Here is an 11452-nt window from a genome sequence, read left to right on the forward strand (position 1 = left end):
CAAAGGTATTGCTTTCTTTTGAACACAACGCAAATAGAACTCAAAACGCCGGTGTTCTGTTTAGAAGCCTCATGTTTTATCCATTAGGCCACTAGGCTAACACCTACTTGGCCAGCAGCCCAGCGTAGAAACTCTTGCAAGTATGGGTTACATTCATGTCTCTAGTGTAAATAATAAGAGAGAATAAAACAGAGTAGGATGGCTTAGAGAGGGGCATCGCGAATGGGGAGTGACAGATAATACTTTAAAGAGCGGAACTATAGCTGAAAATAAGAAAGTCATTGTCGGATTTTGTTACAGGATGGCGGACAAATGTATCTTTTGCAATGATCCATCTTTTCGGATACGGCCATGTAACCTTTCAGGTAGGAAAAAATATTTAATTATCAATGATGACAGGAACTGGTTTAGCAGGTGCAACTATTCTAGGACTAAAATCTTATATTTGTTATTAAATAATCTTGTGAATGATTTGTAGTTCATTGCGAGTCTCCTTTCATATCTAGCAGAAATGCGGTCTTAATCTAAGTATATTTACTTCAGGTTATAATGCATATTTACAGCAATTTACAATATTTTACAGTAATTTACTGTAATTAAATTAAAACATTGGTGTGCCACTAAGAATTTCTTTGATATTTTTTCAGGACAGACTGAAGAGCACAGACACCTTCCTTAGATGTTAAAATAAATCGTTTCGACTGTGTTTGGTGGCTAGCGGTGGATTTAGTAGAGAGGGGTGGTGCGACCACTTTTAACTCAAAAATCATTAGAAATACACGCAGGCATCACTGCATTCTAAAGTTGCATCTTATTGCAAAACATACCGGTCAAAAACGTAAGGTCACTTTCTCACAAAATATTTAATACAATTTCAGAAAAAATTATTAAAAGTATCAACAAAATCTAGAATAAGTCAAAACTATGTTATATTTTAGCATCAAGGAAGCAACCCTTTCATTATTTTGTTAACCATCTTCTTGGGATGCTTTTAAAAAACCCTTAAAATTCCAGTGTAGGGACACTGCATTATTTGACAGAAAACTTCATCAAATACAAAAACTCAAAAACAAAAAGCTAAACATGTCACATATCTTAGGAAAGCTGAAATTCTTGTGATTTGAATGATGTAAACCGTTTTAAGATACAATCAACACAGCAGGTACAATTTGTGTCCTTTTTCAGCAATACTAAGAGGTTGAATAAGCTCTGAGGCAGTTTTTCTTCATTAGTCAGTCATAAATTACAACTATTTTTGTCAAATAAATTTGAGATTTTTAATGAAATACATTTTGTATGTATTTATGCAAGCACAAAAATGTTTTTGTCCATGTTTTGCATGTGGCTTCAGATGAAAATGTTTTGAAATAATTTCCAAATGAATGTTTATAAGAAACAATTCAGCCAATGATCCAAAACAAGTTGGCATGCATACATATGCAATCAAAACATACAGTCATAACCTAAATCTATTGTAATGGTCTTAAGTATTTCACATGGGTATAAACCAGGCCTCGTGGCTTCCATTTCGTGAGTCTAACTTTATTTACTGCACTCTCTGGCCATTGGACTACGCGATTACTGCAGTCTTTATATCTGGTTAGGAGTTTTTCGATTATCCAGTGCTAAAAGCAGTGGATTTGATTTCAAACTCTTTTTATTAGGTTTACCTAACGAGGACGGTTAGACCACAGAGCAGATACACTCTCCTGGATCTCCAGTAAATGACATTACATCTGCCTGCTCAGGAAGCCAGGGAAACTCAAAATGCTATTGGCACGGCTCTGCTGTCAAAATAACGTGGGCGCGAAGCCTCGCGATCCATTCCTCATCTAATACAATGACCTAATTTATGGTATGGGGATGGGTCAAGAAAATAAACAACTTAAGCAAACTTCCAAAACAAACAATCATTCAGTGTCAACACCAGAAAGCCATTTTTTTAAATTAGTAGCCTAGCATTGCTTTTTTATTTTGCTAGCCAATGTTAACAATTATTATGACAATTAATATGCTTTATTTTGAGCTTTCATTCATTTAATACGATTTTGTTCTTATGTAATTCAGACGTACCCATTTCATGTTGCAACCAAATGACATAAATTGGGAAAACCATTTATTAGGGGTAAAATACAAAATAAAATGCTGGGTTGTTTGGGTAAAATAAGGACAAAACAAATCGTTGGGTTAAATTAATGTCTATATTTGACAAAAACAACCCAGCATTTTAAGACTGCAGGCAAAGTTTTAAAACAAAATGGCATGACTTAAACATATCAGACATACCATTTCCAAAAGAGTTTGATATTTTCATAAAAACATGCCTTAACCATACTTTCAGCCCTCAGCTTAACCATAATGCCATTATCACGATGAGAAATAGAGCAATATTGTTTGCGAACTGAAGCGCGCACTTGGCGTCCATTTGAATGATAGCACAAAGCACGCGAGATGTCAGAGGTGAGTGATGGTGTCGCGCGCATCTCCCGCGAGTAATCTCATTCGATCTCTTTCGCGCTCAGGTGGGGGGACTGACTCTTGGTTAATCGTGAAGCTTTTACTCCTACCAGCAGTAAAGTCAACCCCAGCAGAATGCAACCGGGAGCCTAACTCGAAACATTTTACTAAAGTTACTACTTTTTTATAAACTCCCAAAAGCCATTTCTTACACCTATAACTACTTCTGCAGTCTGCCAAGTCACCAGTGCACCGAAGATGCCCCACCAAGAGCAAGTGCACGTACACGGAAACCTCTGCTCGCCGGGTCCACCGAAGAACTCTGGGTACAACACCAATCCGGTACCGGTCATCATTCAGACAGAATCGAGGGATAAATGGACCAAAAAAATGGATTTTCTTTTATCGGTCATTGGGTTCGCGGTGGACCTTGGAAATGTTTGGAGATTTCCATATATCTGTTATCAAAACGGTGGCGGTAAGAGTTTGTTTTCATACTTTTTCTTTGCATTCATACTTTGTGTTTCTTATAATAATTAATGTCTTTCTTGATGTAGTATTTTTACAACTAGCTATACCGAGGTATTATGAGATATTTGTTTGCTTAAAGTTAAATAGAAAATAATGAATACGTTTTACGAGCTGTCCAAGGTGCTGAAATAAACTACAGTAAATACCTAAAAATGTAAAAACTTTCACTAAGTTTTTTTTAAAGGATTGTTGTATTAAAATAAGGCATAATTTAGTTTTTTTTAAGATAATGTACAAATTGCAGAACCATAAATAAAACTGAAATCTGGAGAATTTTTTTTTATGTCGTCACACTAATTTATTGCACAAGGTTTATTTAGCGGTTCAAAGTTTGATCTTGTATTACTTTTTCGCATTGCAAACTATCAAAATAACAATTTGTATTATTTATTAATGCTTTTTTGAATAAATCCTCGATACAGAAAACGTCAATCACGTAAAGTCTAATGAAACTGCGTAGTCAGTATTAGTATTCAAAAATCAAATATTGTGATGTAAAACAAGTTTTGCTACTTCATTTGACAGGATTTCGAGCTATTCATTAATGTATTATTAGTTATTAATTATTTGAATATTTATTTATTGACTTATTTTTTACATGAATGTAAAAAATGTAAGTTCATATTTAATTACTCCCATTCTTCAGGGGCTTTTCTTATCCCTTATGTCCTGATGGCTGTATTCGGTGGAGTGCCACTTTTCTACATGGAGTTAGCTCTGGGACAGTTTCACAGAACAGGTGCCATATCCATATGGAAACACATTTGCCCTATTTTTAAAGGTAGGATAATAGTTTCCTGGTAGCATTGTATGCAAGAGTAGCTCTATAAAATCAATACAGTAACATTGTTATTAAATGTATAGATTGATTGTTAGAAAGATACTGAGAGAATTATATGCTTGATTTGTATATACAATCCTAACATAATTTCCTATTCTCTATTAGGCATTGGTTTCGCCATCTGTATCATTGCTCTGTATGTGTCATTCTACTACAACACCATCATCGCCTGGGCTCTGTTCTACTTTTACTCCTCCTTCAGTAGCACTCTGCCCTGGACCCACTGCGATAATGAATGGAACACAGAAAACTGCACTGACTACTTTGGAAAAGACAATGTGACCTGGACAAACTACTCACGCTCACCTGCCGAGGAGTTTTACACGTAAGTGCATGTAAGTGGCTGCACTGCTGGGGCAAATAAGAGAGGCAGATCAAAAGAGAGGACTAAATCTAAGGGGGAGGGTAAGAGCTATGTGTTGATAGATTAATATGTCGCAAATGTGATTGGAAATATGTCAATTGTTAGTTACTGGTTGCATTTAAAAAATGGTGCTGTCCAATACATTTGATCCCATTTGTATTGACCTCACCTTTGAGGTTTGAAACTCCACACACATTATATGTTGATCAGTGAGAGCACCATGTATTCACTGACTCCACAGGAGGAATGTCCTTGCGGTCCATGAATCATCCGGTCTTGGAAATGTGGGATACATTCGTTGGCAGCTCATGTTGTGCCTCTTCCTCATCTTCACCATCGTCTACTTCAGCTTGTGGAAAGGAGTCAAGTCGTCAGGAAAGGTGCAGAGAAATTAAATAAAACATGATTTATTGTTTATTGATCTGAGAAAAATTCACTTAACTCACTCACTACTATCCATCTCAGGTGGTATGGGTGACTGCCACTCTTCCGTATGTGGTACTGTTGATTTTAATGATTCGCGGTGCCACCTTGCCAGGAGCGTGGAAGGGAGTTGTGTTTTATCTCAATCCCAAATGGGAGAAACTAAAGGAGACCAGCGTGAGTGCTTTTCTTTTACTTCCTTTATTTTTCTCTTCCCTTCGTTTCTTCATTGACAGATTCATTGCTAAATTAGATTGTGTTGTTTTCTTGACATCCTTATCTTGTTACCCTTTTAAATGTATTTATGTGCGGTTTTAATTCTGTAGACGGTATGTTCATGGGAGGGCAGTAATAAAAAGCACTTGAGGCTTATGGACATGCAAGCGCACAAGCTCACTTTGAGAAAATATTGATCATATACCAAAAAGGGTACCAATTTTGACATTAACGTATTAGTAATATTAAAACGGCATCTTTGTATTCTTTGCTTTATAAGCGTGTTGTTAGCTGTTTGCTCTGAGATGCAGTTACTGCAGGGAACCATTATGAGAAGCAAAAATAAAGCACTAGGGACTAATGAGATGCGTAATTGGTTTAAATTTTTTTCCATCATGAAAGGCCCTCGCACTCATTGACACACACACATAAACACACGTTTTACATGTTGCACAAATCAGATCTGAGCAAGCACCGCCTCGCCAATGTTCCCAGTATTCTGTGATGTCATTGTCTTTGCCGTTTCCCAACCCAAATTGCCCACCTTCTTGAAATATGACGCTTTCTTTCTCGTTGTTTATGGACTTGTTATTTTACAGTTGTAAGACGTACGTTTTATTTCTGTAGGTTTGGGTAGATGCAGCGGCACAGATCTTCTTCTCTCTTGGTCCTGGGTTTGGTGTGCTGCTTGCCCTTTCAAGCTATAATCCTTTCAATAATAACTGCTACAGGTAGAGTAAACCTTTATATCAGGGCTTGCTTAGATTTTGAAACACAGGTGAGGGGATGTATACCATGTGTACCACCTCTGATCTATAGCTTAGCCATTCATTTACATATGACTCTGTGTTGTCTAACCAGTGGGAAATGCTGTCAAAATCAACAGAGCTCGGATTAGTCGCAAACAAATACCCTTGAAAATCATGTTTTACACCCAAGCATTTAGCTATTTTATTTCACCTGTAATTTATACAATAAGATCAGAATCATGTTCATTCAAATCAAAACCACTCACCCTTAAGCAACCATCCCCAACACCCAACTATCAATGACAAGTTTCCATCATTCGCATTTGAACGATTTTTGTTCGTAAAATCAGTTTGTTTATGTTTTGTACAGAGATGCCATCGTAACCAGTCTGGTAAACTGCCTGACAAGTTTTTTGTCAGGATTTGTTATATTTACTGTCCTGGGATATATGGCGGAACAGAGAAATGTAAATGTGGAGGATGTAGCCAGGGACAAAGGTAAGCCAATAAAGTAATGTTGTGTTTTATGTAGGCTACATTAAAGAAATCACATAAAATATGAATTTTGTATGCATCTTTTCTCTAGGGCCGAGTCTACTCTTCATCACATATCCTGAGGCCATTGCAAACATGGTTGGCTCGACTTTCTTTGCCATCATCTTCTTTGCAATGATGATAACGTTAGGACTGGACAGCACCGTACGTACACACCTGAAACTGCTGTAATAATAACTACTTAGATATTGGCGAAAATTGATAATTTGCCTTAAAAGCAGAGCTAGATTCGAACCCCGCAGTCTCACGAAATTAGGAACACATAATTTTTTTATTATTTTTTGTGATAATGTCACAAATTTCCGCGTCTTTTCTTGATCGTATCACAAATTTCTGTTTATGTGTCATTGTCACGTATTGGTTACTCAACTGTTTTGTCCTATTTTCTCTCATTTTTGCTTCGGTTTAGGGTTAGATTTACATAAAACGACATCCTTACCCAAACCAAACTCTAACCTTAATGCCAGGCGACAATGGTTTAAAATTTAGAAAATATATAAAATAAATCAGAAAAAATAATATAAACCAATACTTAAAGTGACATCCTAATGCAAACACCAAAAACAGAAATTTGTGATACGATCACGAAAAAACACGGAAATTCGTGACAGTATCACGGAAAAGAATCAAAACATTACGTGACTATACATAATTTTGTGATACTGGGTAGTCAAAGTTAACAAAAACTAAACCAAATGCTACACTGTAATAAGTGAAAAGTTGGATCAACTTAAAAAATAATTTTAATTGGTAACCCTGTGGTGTGGTTTTTGACTTAAAATATTTACTTTAGTTGCGCTTAAATTTTTTTAAGGGTAAGTTCATACAACATTTCACTTTTTACAGAATGTATCACTCACTTAATAAGAAACATTTAGAAATGAAAATCTATAAAAAGTTTGAATTGAGCCTGTAAGCAGTTTGAGCTGAATAAGAGAAGAAGAATGAAATTGAGATTTATTTAATAAAAATATAAAACTCACAAAAGTTTCCACTCCTCTGTCTTTTCTCATTGCATCTGGAATACTTCAGTTTGGTGGTCTAGAGGCCATAATCACAGCTATAATGGATGAGTATCCAGATGTTCTGTCCCAACGGCGAGAAGTGTTTGTTCTTGGACTGGTGGTTGTTTGCTTTCTGGGTTCTCTGAGCACCCTTACTACAGTAAGTTCAAGTGAACCTAATTGTCTCCATTTACATTTAGTGCATTTCACCAATTTATTACAAACTGATAATGGCTTCTGATGTATAGATGGATACCTGCAAGGGTAAAAAAAATAGTTGTTTCAGCACAATAGGTGTGGGTCATTGCAAACAAGACAAAAGTAGAAACATCAGCAAGTGTTCACTTAATCGACATAAAATTGCTGTAATTCCTTATTAGGGTATGCAGAGGTTTGTTTCTACACTTGAAGACACTTAAAGTAAAGTTTGGCAGCAGGCTTTAAATGTCGCTAGATTGTTTTTAATTTAATTTACTTTTTGGCAGGGTGGTGCATATGTGGTAAAGTTACTTGAAGAATTCGGAGTCGGGGCTTCGATTATAGCTATTGTCTTTTTGGAGGCCACTGCAGTATCCTGGTTTTATGGTGAGAATGACAATGCAAATCCCTGCCAAACATTAACCAACTGTACATGTTTTCATATTAAAAAAGCCTTTTTCTATTTTGTCCAGGTGTTAACAGATTCAGCAATGATGTCAAATCAATGTTGGGCTTTACTCCAGGACTGTTCTGGAGATTGTGTTGGGTTGCTATCAGCCCAGCATTTCTGGCTGTAAGTCTGAACAAACATCTGACATCTGACAAACATTCAAGATCATATATGAAATGTTTCGTGTTAAGTGCAATTTATACTTCTGCATCGAGTGTACAGTGTATCCTATGCATAGACTAATCCTTCGACGTACCCTGATGTGCACCTCTCCAAAAATGTAACAAAGGGTCAATTCTACGCTGACCACAAGCACAGTGATTATTCCGCTAGAACCCCTCCCTTAGGTAAAAAAAGTCTGCGTAACATTTCTTCTTACGCATTTCAACTTGCAATGGTAAAAACAAAGATGGACCAAGTTGAGGAGCAATATTGAAGGATAAGTCAATTTTCTTAAAAAAAAAAATCCAGATAATTTACTCACCACCATGTCATCCAAAATGTTGATGTCTGTGTTTGTTCAGTCGAGAAGTATTTATGTTTTTTGAGGAAAACATTCCAGGATATTCTTCATTTTAATGGACCCCAACAATTAACAGTTTTAATGCAGTTAAAAATTGCAGTTTTAAAGGTTTTAAACTGCATTAAAACTGTTTAGTTTTGGGGTCCATTAAAGTCTATTAAAATTAGAAAACTCCTGGAATGTTTTCCTTAAAAAACATAATTTCTTCTCGACTGGACAAAGAAAGACATCAACATTTTGGATGATATGATGTTGAGTAAATTATCTGGATTTTTTTTTTAAATGGACTAATCCTTTAAGCCTAACAACTAAAGCTGCAACCAAGCTGCAAGTCTTCTGCATTTGTCTTGATACTGTAACATGCTCGTGGACAATGCCTATTAGCGATCTGCATAAGTGTAACTGCATGTAGACACGAACAATGACGCATAAGTTTAAATGAAAACTAACGTGTAGCCTATGGTGTAGATCAGACGCAGAACTATAAATCATGCTTTAGAGTGAGAATCCGGGTGAAACGTTCAAATCATATTTTATTCCCTCAAAACTTCTTCCTATCAACTTTTATTGCCTTAAAAACTCACTCACACCTGTACACACTGTCACTATTCCCAATCTGAAAATCACATACCCTATATAAACTCTTAGGGGCAGTTTTCAAGACAGGTTTAGATTAAAGCGGACATTTCACAAGACTTTTTTAAGATGTAAAATAAATCTTTGGTGTCTCCAGAGTACGCATGTTAAAAATGCCACTTTGTAGGTGTGAGCAAAAATGTGCCATTTTGGGTACCCAATTATAGCACTTAAACATGGAAAAGTCAGATTTTCATGATATTTAATCCAGTACTAGACAATAGTTATATTAAAGTAGTTTTTACAAACATAACTTACAAAAAACATAACTTGTGTGCATCTTGAGACAAAACTGATATATGTTAAGATATGGCAGTGCAAGTTGTTTTTAAATGAAGCTCAACAAACATGCATTTTAGTCTCGGACTAAGCCCTGTCTGGGAAACCGTCCGCTATAGTTTAATATTCCTGTAACCATTCTGTATACATCAGCTAAAAGGCCTGGCGTAAACAGTTAACTTTCCACAACCATTTTCTTATATTTTTGCTGTCTTTCTGTTTCATTCTTCTAAAAGACATGATAAACGGTTGCTTCTCTCATCTCTAGGGATGAGATTATTTGAATTGCTGGAGAGAAGACATTTGTCAGAGTTCATTCAAAACACAAACTCCACCGAGCTACAGTTTTCCCATCTTCATAGTGAGACGTATGGTCTAGGATAAAAAATGACTTTTGGTATATGCAATAACCTGATCATAGCCACAATGTTTTGAAACATATCAACCCGTGTGAACTCTTTCATACGTGCCGGGGCATTGAGTACAATGTCCTGCCCTGAGTTAATATCCGAGTAAAGCTGGAGGGTAATTGAATTGGAAGTTACTTTAACTAAAAGCTAAACCTACTGTTGGTCTAAGTAAAATGTAAAGACACATTAGATACCCATCCTCTTAGATAGATACATTAATTTATAAAGATGAAATGAAAGATGAAATGAAAAATTCAAAGCAAGAAAACCATAAAGGCTACATTGCACATACATTTTTAACAAGAACTATCCCGCGGCATATAAAGCCTCAGATGAGATTGAAAAACTGCTTTATTTATTCTTTCGCTCTAAGCCACTAAATCTCTTGTTTCTTTTTCTGTGTTTGCTTTTGTAGTACATTATTATCAGCTCACTGCTGTTCCCCCAGCCCCTCTCACTATTCGACTACGAGTACCCAGACTGGAGTATCACGGTAGGATACATCATTGGATCTTCCTCTTTCATGTGGATCCCCATATACATGGTGTACAAGCTTGTGTGGACTCCAGGCTCTCTTAAACAGGTAAGATTGCTTATAACATGTGTGTACATAATTAAGATTCAATTAGTATGCACTTGTCTTTTTAAAAACTCGCATATTGTCTTGGATTCGATTTTAGCGGCTTGCTGTTTGTCTGCGACCAGAGAGAACTCTACCAGACATCCACGCAGACAGCATGGGTCTAAGTCCTGTTCCTCAGAGCCTATCCCAGCCTCCGACACCAAAACTTAACGCAAATAACAAAGCAAATGCTGATTTATATGTGTTTTAAATGAAACTAAGACTTTATTATAAGAGTAAAGGGCAAAATTGAATTCAAATTTATTTGTAAGAAATATAGCCTACAATTAGATCTGAATAATAAAAAAATAAATTGTGTTTATAATTATATGTTAATTATGGTTCCTAATGCTGTGCAATTTACAAATTGTTGATGTTCTTTTTTTAATTTAAGGTTGTGTAAGAATTCAGTGGTATTTTTAAGTCATACACTCTCCAAGTCACATTATTATTATTACTTTATTTTTTGAGAGAGAGAGAGAAGAGATATCTGCTAGATATTACCTCATTGTGAGAGATTCAGCCAATAAGAACTTTATATTTCTTTCTCATTCATTTTTCAGAAATTTTAAACATGTTAGTGTGTTCTGCCTTAACTATGCCTAAGTATTGTAGCTAATTTATGTCAACACTTTGTATCATCTGTATTGATATTGTGCCTCACCAAGAAAAAGAAAAAAAGGGAGCATCTTCTGTTCCTGTTTGGGACTTACATGACTGTTTCTCAATGTCTGACAAAACTTGAGACCTATGTGTAATGAGCTTAATTTCCTCCCACCATTTTTCCAAATAAAGAACAGTTGGAAAATTGATGTCTATATACAATGTTTGTGGCACAGTTATGCTTATATATCTGCTCTAATCTATCTATCTATCTATCTATCTATCTATCTATCTATCTATCTATCTATCTATCTATCTATCTATCTATCTATCTATCTATCTATCTATCTATCAGATTACAATATTGATTTCATTTCCATGTCTTTTAGTGTGAACAGCCCTTGCACGTTGCATCTTAATTAACATGTTGATTTGCATTGAGCTGCAGTGTTCAGCATTGTGTCAAGCATTTAAATGAGATGTTTTATTAAAGACTAGATCTTCAATCGCCGCCAATCACAGCTCTGGGAAACGGCCCTCAGTTGTGCCAGTTTCAGGTATGGGGTGAGAGAAAAGATAATGCTATTCCA

The 11452-nt window shown here is 35.9% G+C and overlaps 1 protein-coding gene across 1 annotated transcript; it reads left to right on the plus strand.

The window, feature by feature from the left end:
• The first annotated feature begins 237 nt into the window (after positions 1–237).
• slc6a4b (solute carrier family 6 member 4b) lies at positions 238–11044 on the plus strand. The gene is made up of 14 exons (XM_065250033.2): positions 238–365; positions 2690–2935; positions 3635–3769; positions 3935–4154; positions 4435–4573; positions 4659–4793; positions 5460–5563; positions 5952–6079; positions 6168–6280; positions 7169–7300; positions 7626–7725; positions 7812–7912; positions 10053–10220; positions 10318–11044. The coding sequence occupies exons 1-14, from the start codon at positions 302–304 to the stop codon at positions 10468–10470; spliced, it is 1938 nt and encodes a 645-aa protein (XP_065106105.2). The 5' UTR covers positions 238–301; the 3' UTR covers positions 10471–11044.
• The last annotated feature ends 408 nt before the right edge of the window (positions 11045–11452 follow it).

This window comes from Paramisgurnus dabryanus, chromosome 5 (assembly GCF_030506205.2).
Source record: "Paramisgurnus dabryanus chromosome 5, PD_genome_1.1, whole genome shotgun sequence".
Classification (NCBI taxonomy): Eukaryota; Metazoa; Chordata; class Actinopteri; order Cypriniformes; family Cobitidae; genus Paramisgurnus; species Paramisgurnus dabryanus.

Excerpts from the sequence above, each read along its gene's own strand:
- slc6a4b (XM_065250033.2), top strand. The coding sequence starts at position 302 with ATGGCGGACAAATGTATCTTTTGCAATGATCCATCTTTTCGGATACGG. Across the intron at positions 4,155-4,434 it reads CCTGCCGAGGAGTTTTACAC|GAGGAATGTCCTTGCGGTCC; the intron begins GTAAGTGCATGT and ends CTGACTCCACAG. Across the intron at positions 6,281-7,168 it reads CGTTAGGACTGGACAGCACC|TTTGGTGGTCTAGAGGCCAT; the intron begins GTACGTACACAC and ends GGAATACTTCAG.